The 20,145-nt window shown below is 45.5% G+C and overlaps 1 protein-coding gene and 1 pseudogene across 5 annotated transcripts in view; both read right to left on the bottom strand.

Moving 5' to 3' along the window:
* Positions 1-13,676, bottom strand: part of LOC105504878 (killer cell immunoglobulin-like receptor 3DL3) — a 58,441-nt gene extending 44,765 nt beyond the window's left edge. The window contains exons 1-9 of one of the 5 annotated variants that reach the window (XM_011932494.1): positions 13,588-13,621; positions 13,046-13,081; positions 11,970-12,254; positions 10,404-10,703; positions 8,542-8,835; positions 5,712-5,762; positions 1,344-1,448; positions 831-883; positions 463-732 (exon numbers count right to left, since the gene is read on the bottom strand). In XM_011932494.1, the coding sequence (XP_011787884.1) occupies positions 463-732; positions 831-883; positions 1,344-1,448; positions 5,712-5,762; positions 8,542-8,835; positions 10,404-10,703; positions 11,970-12,254; positions 13,046-13,081; positions 13,588-13,621 (1,428 nt within the window). Of the gene's footprint in view, positions 1-167; positions 733-830; positions 884-1,343; positions 1,449-5,711; positions 5,763-8,541; positions 8,836-10,403; positions 10,704-11,969; positions 12,255-13,045; positions 13,082-13,587 lie in introns of those variants that run through there. The other 4 variants (XM_011932495.1, XM_011932497.1, XM_011932496.1 and 1 more) reach the window with 4 other exon arrangements.
* Positions 13,677-18,866: 5,190 nt separating this feature from the next.
* LOC105504947 overlaps positions 18,867-20,145 on the bottom strand; it is a 7,442-nt pseudogene continuing 6,163 nt past the window's right edge.

The following is a 20,145-nucleotide window of genomic DNA, read 5'->3' on the forward strand; positions in this document are numbered from 1 at the left end:
GATAACACCGGTTTCTTTCAGCCAAAAAAGAGTCACATTACCTAAAACCTGAGGGCAGACATGTTTATTTGAAGAAAAGAAAACTCCATTGAAATTATTTTAAAAAATTTATAAGTTTCACTGGTGACAGAAGGCTTAAAGATAGTCTCGGGGGAGGTGGAACAGCATGAGGGAAGGTGGAACAGCACCTGTCAAGTGCTGTGTTAAGAGGGAGCCTCTTGTATGTCTGGAATTGTGAGCTCCTTAGTGTGATCACAGCCTCAGGTAGGACTAGGAAGTAAGCTAGTTAGGCTGGAGAGGTGAGCAGGGGTCAAGTGAAATATAGAACTGTGGGCTAAGCAAAGGAGTGTGTTTTCTCTGCAGCAGGCAGTGGGGACCTTAGACACTGGCAAGCAAGGAGAGAGGCATGTTCAGATTTGTGGTGTGAGGAAGAGCGATGCCCTAAGATGCAGACTCACACCTTCAGATTCCTGCTGCTGGTACATTGGAGCTGGTAATCTGGTTTTGAGACAGGGCTGTTGTCTCCCTAGAAGACCCCCTCAAGGCCTGACTCTGGTGCTCATGGGCAGGAGACAATGATCGGGGCTCAGCATCTGGAAGCTCTGTGTACACTCTGGAATCTGTTGGGGGTCTCCTGGGCCTCTGAGAAGGGCGAGTGATTTTTCCCTGTGTGGAAACGCGGTGAACCAACTGTGCGTATGTCACCTCCTGAGGATCTTGTTCATCAGAGTCCTGGAGAGAGGGAAATGTTGAGTGAGGGAGGGGGTTCCTATTTTTCAGGCCTCTTAGGGAATAAGACTATCCATGAGGCTGGGCCGAGGAGGACCTACCTCCCTGTTCACTGTTCTCTCCCCTGCAGGCTCTTGGTCCATTACAGCAGCATCTGTAGGAGACAGAAGTCATCAAAACAGCTGGGAGGGCACTTCTGGGTCCTCGTTTCATAAGCAGATACCAAGATACAGGGGGAGGCCATAGGTGCCTGAGGTCCCTCAGTTGCCAACAGCGGACTCAGACATTCTATCTCTCTGAGCTCAAGGACTCATCCCATGAATAGCTCTGAGTTCTCATCCCATTGATTCTGTCTCCCACTTTCTGCCTGTCATGGAACCTTCTCCTGGATGTCAGTGGCTGCAGGGACGTGAGGATACAGTTCAGAATCAGGCAATGGTCTGTGAGCTGAAGGCAGGGACAGGGTGTCTGGTGCTCTCTCTAGAAAGCTCTGCCTCTGTGGCTTCTCCTCGGGCCAGAGACCATCCTGCCGGAGAGGAATACACACCTGCGTGCTCCCATCCTGCTTCCCTACACGGCCCTGAGGTCTCCGGCCTCTGCCTCTTGAGACTTACTCTTTTTGTTGGAGCACCAGCGATGCAGGAGAAAGAAGAGGAGGATGGTGAAGGGGATGATGACCACTGAGGTCCCAATCAGAACATGCAAGTGTCTGGGGATACCTGGAGGAAGACGAGACACCAATAAGAAGCTAATCACAGCAGTTCCTCCTTATGGATTGTCTTGCATTTCTTGATTGACAGGTAGCCACATACAACGTCTCTTTAGGACAAGCAGCCAGATGGCGGGAGACCCAGCTTTCTCCTCCTCTCTCAGTTATAGCTCTCACAGTAACCATAGAACGTGCTGAGGATACCACTGCTTTAGTTTAGATATTTGATCCCTTGAAACCTCACATTGAAATTTAACCCCCAATGTGGGAGGTTGGGCCTCTTGGGAGGTGTTTGGGTCATGGAGGTGGATCCATTGTGAATAGATCAATGCTTTCCCACACGATGGGATTAGCAAGTTCTCCCTCTATTAGTTCCTGGACAGCTGGTTGTTAAAAAGAGCTTGGAAGCTCCATCGCTCCCCCTACCCCTTGCTCCCTCTCTTGCCGTGTGATCTCGGTGGTCTCTGCACACACAGACCCTCCTTCCTTTCTGCCAGAGTGGGAGCAGCCTGAGGCCATCACAAGAAATAGATGCTGGTTCCATGCTTCTAGTACAGCCTGCAGAACTGTGAGGCAAACAAATCTCTTTTCTTTAGAAGTTACCCAGGCTCAAGTGTTCTTTTACAACAACAAAAATGGACTAAGACAGCAACGTCCTGAGATCAGGAGGAACGTCCCCAGAACAGCTGGGCTGTCTTCCTGTTCTTCCCAGAGGAGGACGTCATGCAGTGCTTGAGCTCAGTGCTTCCTGTGGCTCCAGGGTACAAAACCCAGGCTGGGCTGCTTTCTGGGTTCCCCCAGCTGCAGTGCAAACGGGGTGACTCCATATGTCTCGAGCAGCTTTTCTGAGCCTTGGAGGTCTGGCTCACATTGAAATGTAGGCTTCTGTTGTCAGTTGCTGCTTATGTGTTAGTAATGAACCTGCCTATGTCATGTATTCTCTGTGTGTTCTGTCTCCCTGGAGTGACAGAAACTGGCATAGCCCCAGGTGCAGTACAGGAGGTGTTTAGAGTCTTCTCTGGGAAGACTTGACTGGGACTGATACACAGTGAATGTGCTTTACAACTTCTACAGCCACAACCCGCTTGACTCAAAAAAATTACATTCTCCAAGGAAAGAAATAAAAAGTGAAATCAAGATCAAAAAAGGTGAAGTAAACCTGACTTAAATCAAACAGCCATGAAATAATGATGCAGCCCAGGAACAACGTGCTACTTTTTGTGATCTCCTGAGACATATATTAAGCTGCTGTTCTACCTGAGAGGCAGGGGGAAGCACAACCACCTCCATCATCTATTGTTTCAATACAGCCTGTTCTTCTGTGAGTTAGTACGAAATGTGACCAGGAGATAGTGCTGGCGCTGGTCTCTGAGTCCAAGATCTGAGCTCACTCCAAAGAGTATTGGTTTTTATCTCCCCGTGATCGATCTGTATCTCCACAGGTGATTGGAAGTAGGAGTGAGGTGGGGGATTTGGGTGACAGGGCAAGTTTTATGCCATGAACAGAGCATGTTCTCTATTCCACGGCCTGTGCTGGTGGGTTCAGGGGGCTTCCACCTTTTCCATATGGTCTCAAGCTCACAGAAAGCCAAATAAGGAAGAGGTTTTAGCCTGATTGTTTAATGGATAAGATAAAGGGTCAAAGAATTAAAGACAGAGAAGTAGAAAAATGATGGCTGGTATTCAGGTGCCTTTGTAATTTGTGTGTGTTATATCATATTTATGTATTTTTTATTTTTATTTTTTGAGACAGAGGCCTCCTGTGTCACCCAGGCTGGAGGGCAGTGGCGCCATCTTAGCTCACTGAAACCTCTGCCTCCAGGGTTGAAGCCATTCTCCTGCTTCAGCCTCCCTAGTATCTGGGATTACAGGCACGTGCCAATGCACCGGGCTAATTTTTGTATTTTTGGCACACACGGGGTTTCACCATGTTGGCCAGGCTGGTCTCAAACTCCTACCCTCAAGGGATGCACCCGCCTTGGCATCCAAAAGTGTTGGGTGACAGGCGTGAGCTCCCGTCCACAGTCTCATATATTATGTTATACTAGGTCCTTTCATTTGCACCACCCCTCACATGTCTATTGCTCCTCTGCCAGGTATTGATTTAGGTGTAGGAAAAAAATACATCTCAGAAAGAAATTAATGAAACAAGGATTAAACTACTAGGAAAAATCAAAGCCAGCAAGACCTCCCTGCAAATGATTCTACCTCACAAACGTATCTCATATCCATCCTTCATTCATTTAGTGTGTAAATCAACCGTACATTTCACCCGTGGGGCGGGAATTGCCTTTTCAACAATCTCCTAGATTCCAGTTATGCACCAGGGCCTCCCTTATGTTCCTGTCAGTCACTATTAATCATGTAGGGATTCCTAGTTAGCCCCGAGGTGAATCCAAGGGCTGCGAGTATAAAACACACACTCCTTGTTCCTCCTTAGTTTCCTGTGTACCCAGTGTGCTCTCCGTCTCTCTCCAGTGGTCTTGTAATTCTCCCCATCTCATTCCCAATGTTTCGGGCAGAGCCTCTTCCTTGAACATAAGAATGTTTCCAACTTTGTGCCTTCACGGCTGAGAGCTCAGTGTGGAAAATCCTTCTGCCAATCCTCCAAGGGTTGAATCCATTTTTTTCATTAAGGTCACAAATATTATCTGATCAGTGAGACCTTCTCTGTCACCTGAAATTATACACTCAGCATTATCTATTATTTATTTTAAATCCTGGCTGGGCACAGTGGCTCACGCCTATAATCCTTGCACTTAGGGAGGCCAAGGTGGTCGGATCACTTGAGATTGGGAGTTTGAGACAGCCTGCACAACACGGTGAAACCTCATCTCTACTAAAAAATATACCAAAAAAATTTAGCCGAGTGTGGTGGTGCGCGGCTGTAATCCCAGCTACTCGGTAGGCTGAGGCAGAAGAATTGCATGAACCCTGGAGGCAGAGGTTGCAGTGAGTTGAGATTGTGCCACTGCACTCCAGCCTGTGGGACAGAGTGAGACTCTACCTCAAAACCAAAACAAAACAAAAACCAAAAAAACAGATTTGGTGCATAGATGCTTCCCAATGGATCATTCATTTATTGGTCTACTTGTGCATTCATTTTCTGCCCTCGTATTTAACCATCTGCAATATCAGTGTCCCAAGAGCAGAGGCTGAATGCACCCTGTTTACCATTTGTGGAAGGCAGGAGAATGCTGCCCCACCCCAAAACGTCCCTGTCCTAGCCTCCATAGCTTGTGAATATATTATTTTACATGAAAGGAGGAATGAAGATTGCAGATGGAATTACAGTTGCTAATCAGCTGAACTGAAAAGGAGGGTATCCTGGATGATTTTAGGGAGATTATGATGGATTATCTTGGTGACTCCAATAGAATCCCAAAGTCCTTAAAGATGAGGAAGAAGGCAGAGTAGCATTCAGAGAAAGAGGTGTGGGTGAAGAAGAAGAGTCTGAATGATGCCATGTGAGACGTGACCAGCCTTTGTGGGCTTTGAGGAAGGAGGAAGGGGACCAGGGGCCAAAGAACGTGGGAGCCTCTAGGAGCTGGGTGATGTAAGGAGCAGATTCTTGCTTGGAACCTTAAAAAGAAGTTCAGCCTTGCTGTGCCTTTGATACCAGCCCAGTGAGATACATTTCATACTTCTGAGCTATAGCACTATGAGATAATTAAGAAAAACATGCTTTCATCCACAAAGCTTGTGGAAATTTGTTATGGCAACAATAGGAAAATATTCCACACTGCACAGCCAGAGCATGGGGCATTGGCTGAACAAGTGAGTGTCATGTGCATAAATGAACTAAATTCTTTGTTACTACAAGTTTCTTGCTCTGCTGAGTCAACCAGGGTTGCATCATGACAGACAGGAACTCATTCCTTGGCAAGTAGAACTTTTCTAAAAACATCCCACCCTCATCAGATGTTCTTTTCCCTTCCCTTTCTCAAGCCCCCAGGCATTTATCCTGCAGTTAGGAATGCAGGCAGAAAAAAATGCTGCATTTTTCTTTTTTTTTTTTTCTGAGAAGGATGTCAGATTTGCACTCTTCCTTCTAGCTTGGAGGTCTCAGGTGCAGAAAATTAGAGATTAAGAGACTTCACTGAGCCTTGTGTTGGCCCCAGATCCCTTGTGCTGTTGGAGTGTCTGGAGTTCAGAGACAGCAGCAGACAGGCCCACAATCCCAGAGCTGGGAGGAGCTGAGCTAACGCTTGAATCCAAGGCTTCCCCCTCTCCAGTTTTCCAAAAGCAGAGACAAGAGGGGTTCTTTACTCACCAGTGTTGGAGCTTGGTTCTGTGGGTGAAGACCATGTACTTGAAGGGTTTCCTAGAACACGGGACAGGAGAGAGGTGTGGAAATGAAGATGCCTGCCTTCTACTCAATGGAAACCTTTAAGGTTGGTTCATGCCCAAACATTCTGTTATCTAATGTTGGGCCCTGGAAGTCCTGGCGTACCCTTCTCCATAATCATTGTATGTGATGCTCACTGTCTTGAGACTTCAAGGTATGAGGAGAAAACAGGAGCATTACACTACCTGACTTAAAAATATGTTACAGAGCTGTAGTAAGCAAAACAGCATGACGTTGGCATGAAGAAAAGTGCATAGAACAATGGAGCAAAATGAAGAACACAGATGTAATCCACCCATTTATATCCAATGGAGTTTGACAAAGGCTCTAAAGGTCTAAAATCAGGAAGGGACTGTCATTTCAATAAATGGTGCAGGGAAAACTGTATATCTACATGCAGAGGGATGAAACTGCACCTCTAACTCTCACCATACATAAAATTCAAATGAAAATGAATTAAAGACTTAAGGCCTAAACCCATCAAACGTTTAAAAGGAAACATTGGGGAAATGCTCCAGGACATGTGTCTGAGGAAAGACATTTTGTTTAAAACCTCAAAAACACAAACAATCAAAACAAAAATAGACCATTGGGATTACATCAAACTAAGCAGCTTCTGCACCGCAAACGAAGCAACCAACAAAGTGAAGAGACAACCCACAGAATATTTGCAAAGTATGCACCTGGAGGGGATTAACAACTAAAATATATAAGAAGCTCAAACACCTCAATAAAACTAATAATTTAAGTATAAAATTAATAAAAGATCTGAACAGACATTTCTCAATGAACAGAACATGCAAATAGATATTGTGTATATGAAAAAATGCTCAGTATCAACTAATCATCAGAGAAATGTGAACTGAATTCACAGTGAGCTATCATCTCACCCCATTACAATGGCTTTTTATCAGAAAGACAGACAAAACAAATGCTGGTAAGGTGGTAGAGAAAGGAGAGCAGCAAGAATGTTTTCAGCCAAGAAGCTTGTGGAAATTTGTTATGGCAACAAAAGGAAAAGATTCCACACTGCACAGTCACAGCATGGGGTTTTGGCTGAACGAGTGAGTGAGTGGAAGTGTCGTGTGCATAAATGAACTAAATTCTTTCTTACTGCCAGTCTCTTGCTCTGCTGAGTCAACCAGGGTTTCATCTGGTACATTGTTGATATGAATGTAAATTAGTACAACCATTACAGAGGAGAAGAGTATGGAAGTTCCTCAAAAAATAAAATGAGGTTGGGCATGGTGGTTCATGCCTGTAATCCCAGCACATTGGGAGGCCGAGGTGGGTAGATCACTTGAGGTCAGGAGTTGAAGAGCAGCCTGGCCAATATAGTGAAACCCCGTCTCTACTAAAAATATTAGCCGAGTGTGGTGGTGGGAGCCAGTAATCTCAGCTACTCGGGAGGCTGAGGCTGGGGAATCTCTTGAATCCTGGAGGTGCAAGTTGCAGTGAGCCCAGATGGCGCCACGGCACTCCAGCCTGGGCAACAAGAGTGAAACTCTGTCTAAAACAAAAAAACAAAAAAAAAAAACATAAAACAAAACGTAAAAAGTCAACTTATACAGGATCTAGCAATTCCGTGACTGGGTGTAAACCAAAAGGAAAGGACTTCAGTGTATCAAAGTGACATCTGCACTCCCATGACTGTTCCAGCACAGTTCACAGTAGCCAAGATGTGGAGTCAACCTACCTGCCCATCAGTGGGTGAATGGATAGAGAGAATGTAGTACATACACACAGTGGAGACTACTCATCCAGAGAGACAATAACATCCTGACATTTGTAGCCACATGGATGGAACTGGAGCTCATTACAAGTATTTCCATTCCTCACTAATATGCAGGAGCTAAAAAGGGGATCTCATAAAGGTAGAGAGTAGAATGGTGCCTACCAGAGGCCAGGAAGGGAAGGGTGGAGGGTAACAAACAAACAAAAAAGAATACTAATTAATTAATTAATTAATTTTGAGAGAGTGTCTCTCTCTGTCTCCCAGGCTGCAGTGCAGTGGCATGATCTTGGCTCACTGCAACCTCTGCCTCCTGCAACTAAGTGCATCTCCTGCCTAACCCTCCCAAGTAGCTGGGACTACAGGCATGTGCTACCATGCTCGGCTAATTATTATTATTATTATTACTTTGTGTTTTTAGTACAGATGGATTTTCCCCACGTTGGCCAGGGTGGTCTTGAGTCCCTGATCTCAAATGATCCACCTGCCTTGGCCTCTCGAAGTGCTGGGATTACAACCGTGAGCCACCGTGCCCGGCCTATAAGTGTATTTATGAACAGTAGACTTCACACTTAAAAATGGTAAAGGTGGTAAATTATATAGGTATATTTCACCTCAATAAATACTTTTCCAAATGAAAAGAAAAGGGTGTAGGGGTTGCTGGTGATGATATCTCTCTGTGGGTGAGAGGCCGGGATGGGCTTCTGGGAAATAAGTAAGGTTGAGGGGCTGACGGAACCTCGGATCTCCCTAAACTGAGCCCAGTCTCCCCTCCTCTGGGTCTGTCCTGACAGCTTTCTCCATCTGCCTGGGTGTCGACAGCCCTGAACGCGGGCCTCCATGTGGGCTGTGAAGGAGGGTTTGCAGGTGCCCCGTCTGCCATCCTACGCCCTGACCCCACCCTCACACCCAGGCTTTGTCTTCTCTCTGCATCTGTCCATGCTTCTCTCCATCATCAAGAGGAAGTTCCGCAGCTATGGCTCTAGGATTACAAGACGTGGGACAGGCATGGGCTTTCCTCACCTGTGACAGAAATGGGCAGTGGGTCACTCGGGTGTGACCACACATAGGGCAGGGCACGGAAAGAGCCGAAGCATCTGTAGGTCCCTCCGTGGGTCACAGGGCCCAGAGGGAAGTCGGCCTTGCATGTTCCACTGACCCTCGGCACTGCAGGGAGCCTAAGTCCATGGGCCTCTCCATCCCTGGATAGATGGTAAATGTCAAACGAGCTCTGGGAGCTGCAGGACAAGGTCACATTGTCTCCTGCCTGAACCATGGGGCCTGGCTGGGCTGAGAGAGAAGGTTTCCCGTATTGACCTGGAAGGAGAAGAGGCAGTTTCCTCAGGGAGGTTCTTCCTTGTCACAGCTCCCCTGACACCTGAGCTGAGAACTCACTCCCCTGCTCTATGACCTAATGCTCTCTCTCTCTCTCACACCCTCCACCCCATCTCTCTTCATGTCTATTTCCTCCTTCCACCTTCTCTGTCTCTCTAGGTCTCTGACCTCACTTCCCCATCCCTAGCTATGTTTTCCTTTTTGTACCATTTTATTATCTCTGACCCTCCATGGATTGGTTGACTTGATCTTCCTCTTTCCTGAATTCTGAGTCTCTCATTTTCTGTCTTGTTCATAACTTTCTGCATATTTCTATCTCTTATCTATTGATCAATCTATCAATTATCTATGTATGTATGTATCTACCATCTATCATCACCTGTATATCTATGACCTATCTCTCTGTTGTCTATCATCTATCAATCAATGTATGTATGTATCTATCCATCTATCATCACGTGTCTGTCTGTTTTTCTGTCTCTCTATGTCTATTTATGTATCATCTGTCTATCCACCTACTTATCTATCTATATCGTCTATCAGTCATTCATCGTCTATTTATCGATCACCTATCTCTCTGTTATCTATCATCTATCTCTTATCTTTCATCCATTTATATCTATCTATCATCTGTCTTTCTCCATCTCCTTTTCTCTGCCTCTCAGTCTCTCTAGTTCTCTTTTGGCATCTCTGCAATCCATCCCCACATCTTTATCTTTCCCTGTTTTTGTGCCCCTCCCTCAGGGCTCTGATTTTAGGGCATTTCTCTGCTCCCTTCCATCATATGCTCACTGCTCTGCCCTCTTTTTCTATCTCTTTATGTGTCTGTGAGTCTCTCAATTCCCTTCTTCTGGCTCATTCGGTGTGTGTGTTCACGTCTTTGCTTTTTAGTTTCCCTGATTTCACTCCGTGTCTCTCTGTGGGCTTTTGTTCTCAGTAATCCTATAACGTGTGGTATTATTTGAATATGAGCCTCAGAATCCAGTCTGGGGACTCCAGGAACTCACAGCCTACAGGGGTTGGTGTTCTGCTCCCTCACCTGGGGCCATGGTGTCCTGGGAAGATGACAGCTCCACCGCATGGAAGGCAGAGGTTTAAGAATAAACATGGCATCTGTAGGTGCCACAAGCCTGGGGCCACAGGGCCAACTCAGGCCAGATAGATGTGTCTCTTTGGGTTCTCCTGGTAGAGAACATTTTGTGGAGGTAAAACAGAATGGAACCTTCTAACCTGTGCCTGGTCTCTGAACAAAGTCAACACAGAAGGACACCTCTCTCTGGGACATGTCTGTCTCTCTGTGCATCTTCTTTACCTCTTTATCTCTTTTCCTAACACCCTGTATGGCCCCTGTGTCTGGCTTCTACGTTATGATGTGTGGTCTGTACTTGTGTCTCCTGTTTCTCTACCTCTGTTGGTACAGACCTCATGAAGTCACTTTTTCTCCGTGAGAATCCCATACTCATCTTCCTCATGATCACCTGGGGCTTCCAGTCCTAGATCATTCACTCCCTGTCCCTGCAAGGGTGAGAGGCAGGTCTGGATTCTCTCACCTATGATCACGATGTCCAGAGGGTCACTGGGAGCCGACCACTCATAGCGGGAGTGAGCGACAGAACCAAAACATCTGTAGGTCCCTGCAAGGGCAGGCATCATGGGACCCACGGAATAGTTGGCCTGGGAACCCCCATTATGGAACTGTCCAACGAGGTGCAAGGGGTCCTCAGTGATCGCCTCTCTGTGCAGAAGGAAACGCTCAAACCTCATATCTGACCAACATTGCAGGACGACCGTCTCTCCTGATTTCACCAGGGGACCTGGGTGGGCCAGGAGGGAAGGTTTTCTGTAGACTCCTAAGAAGAGAGGTTGTGAGTTCAGAAGGCATCTCCCTTTCTCATCCCATTCATGGGACCTGGAATAAGTGAGGCTTCCCCTCCATGGTGTCTATCTCTCTCCTCCCTGTCTGTGTCTCCATGTTCTTTTCTGTGCCCATAACCCCTGGTGCAGGTCCCTCCATCTGTCTCCCTCCTTCTTCCCTGTCTCTCTGTCTCTAGTACCCCTGACTCCCTTCCCACTGGGCTCAGCGTCATCTCTTAGGCTGTTGTATCTGTTTCCCACTAATCTCTTTGCTGGTGTTTATGTGGGGCTGGAAGAGGAACCACGACAGGTTGCATGTCCAGGCTCTCAGCAGCATGAATCAATCTCTTTTGGACAAATTGGAATGGCTGGCGGGAGGTGTGAACTCATCAGTAAGGCAGGCATCAATGTCCCTGTTCCTGATGGGGTTGGGAGCCTCTCCTGCCATGTCTGTGCCTTTTCCATGGTCCCAGCTGCTATAAGGTGGCCCCTGGTGCTGGTTCCAGGAGAATCAAGCCCTCCCTGTGTGGATCGAGCCTGGTGGTAGCATCAGTATTCCGCATGTGCTGAAATCAGTGTAGCCAACCTTCTCCTTGTTTGGTTTCTTAACTTGTCCTTGACCTGGGTTCCTGTGTTGGTTTCCTGTTGCTGCTGTAGAAAATTATCACAAACATGGTGGCAGGAGAGAATACAATAACCGCTTCCACCTATGGAGAACAGAAATCTGACCCAGTTCTCTCTGGGCTAAAATCAAGGCATCTGCAGGGCTGTGCTTCCACTGGAGACTCAGAGAGAATCAGTTCCCTTGACTTCTCCAGCCCTTAGAGGCCACTTGCCTTCATGGCTCGTGGCCTTCCTTCACCTTCAAAGTCTGTAGTGAGTCTCCCTCCCACTATGCTGCTCTAATCCCCACTCTCCTCATCCTCCTCCTCTCGTGTGGTCCCTTGTGATTACACTGAGCCCAGCGGGACAGTCCAGGCTGTCTCCCCATCTCAAGGTCAACTCATCAACAACCTGAGCTCCATCTTCCCCTTCAGTCCCCTGCCCTATAACATAAATAGTCACAGGGTCCACGGATTACCATGTAACCATATTGGGGACAGTTATGCTTCCCATCACAGCACCCATTTCCCTGTGTTCAATCCCCCTTTACCCCAAAGAGAGTCAGGTCCTGGGTGATGGGACCCTGGTGGACACCCCCAGCAGAAGCTCTGGGATTCAGGAGGTGGGACAAGGAGAAGCCCTGACAGGAGACCTCTGACCTGTGACCACGATCGCCAGGGGGTTGCTGGGAGCCGACCACTTAGTGGGGTAGTGCAGGTGTGAACCCCGACATCTATAGGTCCCTGCATGTGCCGGGGTCACAGGGCCCAGGAGGATGTTATTCCAGAATCTTCTGTTGTAGAGCTCAGGGGCAGGCACCCCATCTTCCTTGTACAGACTGAAGATGGTAAACCCAAGATGAGAGTGACACTGAAGACTCACGTGTTCTCCTTGAGGCACCACAGCGCTGGGCCAGGCAGAGAGGAAGGGCTTGTCCTGACCATCTGGGGGAGAAGGGGGCACCACCTTTAGAGAGGAGGATGTGGAGCAGCCCCTCCCTCCCTGTGCTCAGAAGATTCTCCCCACTTTCCACATTTCTAAGGCTCCTACCACACCTGGGTGCCCAGGGCTACAGGAAGAATCCATCCCACATAGACATGGTGTCTCCCTACAAGAAAAGTGTCAGCTGAGAACTTTGAGCAAATGCTGAATAAGCCACTCTTACTAGATTTTAATACTGCAAGATTACTCACATAAAACAACACAAAGTAGACGCAGGATGGAGGGCATGACCTTTGTGAATGGAATATCAGCTAATGCATGAACCATAATAAACAACTGAGACCTCATTAGAAGATCTGAAATGTCAGGGTCATGACTGTGGTTCCCCCTACCCTGCTTCTGGTAAAATGACAGCGGCAACACTGCAGCCCCGACCATCATGGAAACGCTGGAGGGTGTGAGTTACGCCCTTGTCCTCAGAGGCCTGCTGTTCTTGCACTGCTTCCCTCCCTTCCTCTGCCGGTGACACCACTTCTTCCCCGCACACCGCTGCTTTGAGCACTCCAGTCTCAGGGTCCCCACAGACTCAGCCAAGGGAAAGAAAGAACAGGGAGGGCTAGGACAGAACTGTGGGCCAAGCTTCCCATGGCTTCCTTTTCCTAGTTCATGAGAGATTCTCACATGGCTTCCCATCGTCAGCCCATCAGTCAACCCCTTGTGCTGCCTGCCTGGTGTTTCAAGAAAATCATCTTATGTGGGGAGATGACAACCTAAGGTTTGGGGAAGGACTCACCCACATGTGACCAGGCCCTCTGCAGCAAGAAAAACCCTATAAAGAAAGATCATGATGGATGATCCATCTGTACATCACCTCCAGGCCCATATTTCCACTCCAGACCCGTATCTCCACTCCAGGCCCATATCTACAGTTCCAGGCTCATATCTTCACTCCAGGCCCATATCTACAGTTCCAGGCCCATATCTACACTCTAGGCCCATATCTCTACCTCCAGGCTGGTATCCCCATTCCAGGCACATATTTGCACTCCAAGCCAGTATCTCCACTCCAGGCCCATATCTCCACCTCCAGGCCCATATCTCTATCTCCAGGCCCATATCTCCATTCCAGGCCCATATCTAAAGCTCCAGGCCCATGTCTCCACTCCAGGCTCATATCTCCACCCCAGGCCCATATCTCCACTCCAGGCCTATATCTCCACTCCAGGCCCATATCTCCACTCCAGGCTCATATATCCACCTCAGGCCCATATCTTTACCTCCAGGCCCAGATCTCCACCCCAGTGCTCCCTCCCTCAATTCCCTTCTGGGACTCACCAACACACGCCATGCTGACGACCATGAGCGACATGGTGCTGCCGGTGCAGACAGGCGGCCGCGCTCCAGCTCAGTTCAGCAGCACACAGGATGTTGTGAGGGGCTCATGCAGTTTACATGCTGACCACATCATGAGAGGATGACGTACGCAGGCTCTTTCTGCCTTGCATGAGGCCCAGTGAGTGTTTGCTCAAGAGGGGAACATGGCTTCCTGGAAATTGTTCTGACTAGAATTGACACCTTGCATCCTTCACTATTACCAACTCAAAACACGTCTCAGATCCAATCTCTCATACAGGAGATGACTGAATTTTGTGCTGACATGAAAGACTTTTGACGTATTTTTGTTGTTTTCTTCTGAGATTCAAACTCTCCTCCATGTGCTATTTTTTGCCCATTCAATATGATGTTGGCTGTGGATTTATCATAGATGGCTCTTAATATTCATTTGGAAACAAGTTGTTAAATCTCCATGTTTTTCTGTAGTTTTGAGAGATGATCTTGGTATTTTTTTTCCATTTTTATTGTGTGCTTTGTTATGATTTTGATTCTTTGAATTTATTGAGACTTGCTTTGTGGCTAATCTTAGAATATGATATGTTTTTTTTGTGTGTGCAGATAAGAAGAATCTATATTCTGCAGTTGTTGGGTGGAATACTCTGTAGATGTCTCTCAGGTCCAATTCGTTAAGCATTGTCTTTAAGACCAGAATTTCTTTCTTAGCTTTCTGTTTTAGTGATCCATCTGATGTTGTCAGTGGGATGTTGAAGTCCCTTACTATTATTGTGCAGCTGTCTAACTCTTTTCATAGGTGAAGAATAACTTGTTTTATGAATCTAGGTGCTCCAAAGTTGGGTGCATATGTATTTAGAATAGTTAAGTCTTCTTATCAAATTGAACCCTGTATCATTTTGTAATGCCCTTCTTTGTCCTTCCTGATTGCTATTGATTTAAAGTGTGTTTCATGTGATATAAGGATAGGAATGCCTTCTCTTTTTTTGTTTCCTGGTTGTCCAGTAAATATTTCTCCATCCTTCTACTTTGAGCCGCCTGTGGGTGTCATTTCATGTGAGATGGGTCTCTTGAAGACAGCAGGCAGCTGGCTCTTGGCTTTTTATCCATGTTGCCACTCTATGCCTTTTAAGTGGGGAATTTAGGCCATTTACATTCAGGGTTCATATTGATACATGAAATTTTGGTCCTGTCATTATGTTGTTGCCTGTTTTATAGACTTGATAGTGTAATTGCTTTATATTATTTGTGAGCTATGGCTTGAGTGTGTTTTTGTGGTAGCAGGTTTTTATCTTCTGTTTCCTATTGAGCACTCCACTAAGGATCTCTTGTAATGGTGGTCATGGTGGTCTAGTGCTAACAAATTCTTTTAGTGCTTCCTTGTCAGAGAAGGATTTTATTTCTCTTCTGCTTATGAAGCTTAGTTTGATGGGATATGACATTCTTGGCTGGATTTTCTTTTCTTTAATAATGCTGAAAACAGGCTCCTAATCTCTTTGGCTTATATGATTTCCACTGAGAGTTCTGCAGTTAGCCTGATTGGGTTCCTTCTGCAGGTGACCTGCTCCTTCTCTCTAGCTGCCTTTAAGATTTTTTTCTGTTGTGTTGACCTTGGAGGATCTGATAACTGTGTGTATTGGGGATGGTCACCTTGTGTAACATCCCACATGGGTTTTCTGCATTTGTTTAGAATTTATATGCCTTCCTCTCTAGCAAGATTGGGAAAATTTTCATGGACTATGTCCTTGAATATGTTTTCTAAGTTGCTTACTCTTTCTCCTTCTCTTTCAAGAATTCCAATGAGCCATGTATTTGGTCTCGCTACATAATCCCGTATTTCTCAGAGATTTCATTCATTTTTTAAAAATCTTTCTAAAAATTTTTGTCTGACTGGGTTGATTCAAAGATCTATTTTTCAAGCTCTGAGATTATTTCCCTAGCTTGATCTCTTCTGCTTTTGTTGCTTCTGATTGTACTGTGAAATTCTTGAAGTGAAGTCTTCAGTTTCAGGAGTTCAGTTTGGTTCTTTCTTAAAATGGATATTTCGTGTGTCAGCTCCTAGATCATTTTGCTGGATTCTTTGGATTGGTCTTCATCTTTCTCCGAGATCTTGGTGGGCTTCCTTAGTATCCAGATTCTGAATTCCATGTCTGTCATTTCAGTCATCTTAGTATGGCTAACAGTTGGATTTCTGGGGAACTATTGAGTTGCCAGAGTTCTTGTATTGATTCTTTTTCATGTGTGAGGGCTGGTGTTCCTTTAACTATGATGTAAGTTAAGCATAGTCAGTTGTCTTTATTTCCAGGCGTTTTGAGAGGACTGGGACTCATATAGAATTTTTATTCGTGGCTGAGTCTTTGCCTTAGTTTTCACAGGTGTTGTATACTGGCAAAATATTTTGGTGTTGTGTTTTGGTCTGTGGTTCAGTAGGTGGTGCTTAAGAACGTTGGCTGGCAGATAGTTCGTTACTCAGCCACATGGCTCCTTCGTGTTTTTGTGCAGTTTTCCCTAGCACTCTGTGGTGAGGGTGGAGAAATGACCCCCTAACCTACTCCACTCCTGAGCTTTTGAGGAGCCCCCTTGGATGACCAGCTCCACGACTGTATTTCCTTTGTTAGGTGTTCTAGTCAAAGGTGTGGATGTGATGTCAAAATCACCTCACACCACAAGACGCCCAGCTAATTTCTGAATTTTTAGTAGAGACAGAGTTTCACCATATTGGACAGGCTAGTCTCGAAGTCCTGACCTCAAGTGATCCACCTGCCTTGGCCTCCCATAGTGCTGGGATTACAGGTGTGTGCCACTGCACCCTGCCAGGGGTTCTTGAGTTGACACATCAATCACCCACTTGGACTGGTGATTGGTAATTCTGATATTGGTCCTTTTCCTAAGGTGGAATTCTCATCCTCCTTCCACGGCCCTGACTTCAAACTTTAGGGAGCAATGAGTTGGATTATTCCTCTGATTTTTGAAGGGGAAGCTGATTTGTATTTAAATATTCATTTTTTTATTTTCTTAAATTATTTTGACCAATTAAAAAACTTGTTTTCAACTAAGTTTATATGAGAAACTAACTCATATAAAACTCAGAGATGGTCTTCTCCTGATATATCCGTTTTATATTTTTATGATTGCCTTTTAAAATATATTGAATGGTTGTAATTCCAGGGACATGTCTTTCAGAACAGTATTTATTCTTATCTACATGTTTTGGAGAGTGCACTAAGGGACATTGAAGTTTATTTCCTGAAAAGACTTTAATTTTAAAATGTATTTTATTTAATAACTCAGTGATTTAGAATGTCTAGGTATTTCAGAGATTGTTTTAGACAATTGGTTTTCTTGTGATATATGACCACTTCATCTAAGCTGAATAATGTCTTCATAATGTCCACTTAGAATCTTTTCAATTCTGTAGGATCTGTACTGATGTCATTGTTTCCTTTCTGATATTGGTAACTTTCCTGGGGTAGGATTCTTATCTCCCCCTGAGGTCCTGTCACTAAAATTCAGGCAACAATGAGTCGGATTAGTACTCTGATTTCAAAGGGAAAGCTGATCATCTACCATTTTTTGTTTATGGAAATGGACACATTAACATCCCTTGCCTGAACCTTAGTTTCCTTGTTTGGAGCATTTTGCTATAAATCTCACTTCTCAGAGTGACTGTGGGGCTTGATGTGGCTGGGGTATGGGATGAGCTCAAACATAATTTATTTCCAGACCAGGTTAAGGCATGAAGGGGTTGGGGCTTGTTAGAATCCTGTTGTTGGACTCCACAGTAAAGGTAGACATTTGAGGCACTCAATCAAAAACCCCAGTTGTTCCTAGCACTGAGAAATTTGATAGAAAGTTTCTAAAACATTATTCATGGTCTTATGCACAAAAAGTAAAGTGATAGCACTGGAAGTAGACAGGGAATCATAAGAAAAAAGAGAGAGCAAACTCAGAGGTCACCGGTGCCTGGGACCATCAAGGGGTTATTAAGGAGGAAGTTTCCACTTCTGTGTGGAACAGAAGAGGCTCCCTAGGGTCCTCCCAGACAGGGAGTGAGTCAAGACTCTGGGCGAGGCTGGCTGGAAGCTCTGGTTCTCCTTGAGTTTTTTTTTTTTTTTTTTTTTTGAGACAGAGTCTTGCTCTGTCCCCCAGGCTAGAGTGCAATGGTGTGATCTTGGCTCACCGCAACCTCTGCCTTCTGGGTTCAAGCAATTTTCCTGCCTCAGCCTCCCAAGTAACTGGGACTAAAGGTGCCTGCCACCATGCTCAGCTAATTTTTATAATTTTAGTAGAGATGGGGTTTCACCATGTTTACCAGGCTTGTCTTGAACTCCTGACCTCAGATGATCCACCTGCCTTAGCCTCCCAGAGTGCTGGGATTGCAGGTGTGAGCCACCATGCCTTCTCTGAGATTTTACAGATGGGCTCTGGGACTTCTCTGCTCACTGACCAGAGCCCTTGGTCAGCACTGAGCCACCTCCTCCGTGTGTGTGAAACAGTTTCGTTGCAGTATTGTATGAGGCTCCCACTGGACCCATCATTGCCCCACACAACTGCGAGCAGACACTCAGTTTGGGAAATTGGATGCCATGTGGAAGTAGATGATGGGTTAGACCTCCCTTTTCAGCTCTCAACTCCAAAGAAAGCCATGAGAGAAACCTTAGGTGGAAGACAAAGTGTGAGAGGTGAGCAGTCCAACAAAAAGGACCAAGGAAGTGTATTTTTTAATTTTATTTTTTGAGATAGAGGCTCGTTCTGTTGCCCAGGCTGGAGTGTGGTGGCCCGATCTTGGCTCACTGCAGCCTCCACGTCCAGAGTTCAAGCGATTCTCCTGCCATAGCTTCCCGAGTAACTAGGATTACAGGCATGCCCCACCATGCCCAGCTAATTTTTTAACTTTTTAGTAGAGATGGAGTTTCACCATACTCACCAGGTTGGCCTAGAACTCCTGACCTCAGGTAATCTGCCCACCTCAGCCTCCCAAAGTGCTGGTATTACAGGCATGAGCCACTGTGCCTGGCCTCAGACTCATGTTTCAAAGTCCCAAATACACATTTGCCCACCTATTCTAGTTATTTAATCCAGATCTATGCTCAGAACTGAAGAGATGGAGAATCAATAGTCCACTTCAGGGAATGTGGCAGTTGGAAACAAAGAAAAATGTATTATGTGACAGTGGACCAGAGCACGCGATCACAGGGGTGTGGACACAAACCCACCACGGGGGATGTGCCCTCACGTCACAAGGAGCCAAAGGAAGGGAGGGGCAGTCACGGAGGGTCCACAACAGCAGGATGGAAAGCACCGCCGTTTAATGGAGGTTTAATAGAGGAACCGTTCTCCACAGGCACCCGGACGTCTTCCTGCACCTGACCCACGCCTCCCCTTCTCGACCTTCTCAGTAGACAGTTTCCCCAATGATGGTCCAGACTTTCTTTCAGAACCTTTTGGGACCATCAGATTCACTGCCAAGGCTCTAGCACTCTGACGGGTGCATTGTTGTCTCTTGTGTTTACCTCCTGGCTGCATCTTGGGGGTTTCTCTGGCTGTGCCAATCCTAAAACAGCAGAATCCTGAGGACCACCAGGACCAAGCCAGCCACGGCCATGCGGATGAGACTCTCCACGGTGTAATCCTGGGGGTGTGAGGCTGGGGATGGTGGACAAAGAGGTCACAGAGGTCAGGGTAGATCATCATGACCCAGGACCCCTGGATATCCACCCAGGACGCCCACCTCCCCTTCATAGGACCTGACCCTCTGTGCCAGCCCCATAACCGAGAGCATCTCCTCACTCACTAGTCTTGGAGTCTGTCTGGTTTTGTGACGGGCTGAGGGTCTCAGCTCCTCCTGAGAATCAACCAAAAAAAGGGGGAGGTGTGTGAGGAGTTGAAGAGACTTAAGCCAACATGTCCCTCAGTTTCTGCGTTCCTTTGTGTCTACATTTCTCCTAACTGTTCTGTAGTTATGTGATAGAACCTTTTCCTGATGCGGCAGAGGTACATACATACATATAGGAATAAGTATGTGTATATACATAATTGAGATATAATAGTGTGTGTATGTAAATATATAATGCTTATGTATTATAAGATATATAATAGTGTGTGTATATACAAATACGTAATACATAATATATATTATAAGATATATAATAATGTGTGCATGTAAATATATAATGCTAATATGTATTATAAGATATATAACAGTGTGTGTATAAATAAATATATAATACATAATATATAATAATATATATAATAGTGTGTGTATACATATAAATATGTAATAAGATATATAATAGTGTATATATCTAAATATATAATACATAAAATATAATAAGACATATAATAGTGTGTATATCTAAATATATAATACGTTATATAAGATATACAATTGTGTGTATATATAAATATATAACACATAATATATGATATATAATAGTGTGTATATATATACATGATGCATAATATATAATAAGATGTATGATAGTATGTGTATCTCTAAATATATAATACATAATATATAATACAATATATAATAGTGTGTTAATA

Source organism: Colobus angolensis, unplaced genomic scaffold, assembly GCF_000951035.1.
Source record: "Colobus angolensis palliatus isolate OR3802 unplaced genomic scaffold, Cang.pa_1.0 Scaffold96, whole genome shotgun sequence".
In the NCBI taxonomy this organism is placed as follows: domain Eukaryota; kingdom Metazoa; phylum Chordata; class Mammalia; order Primates; family Cercopithecidae; genus Colobus; species Colobus angolensis.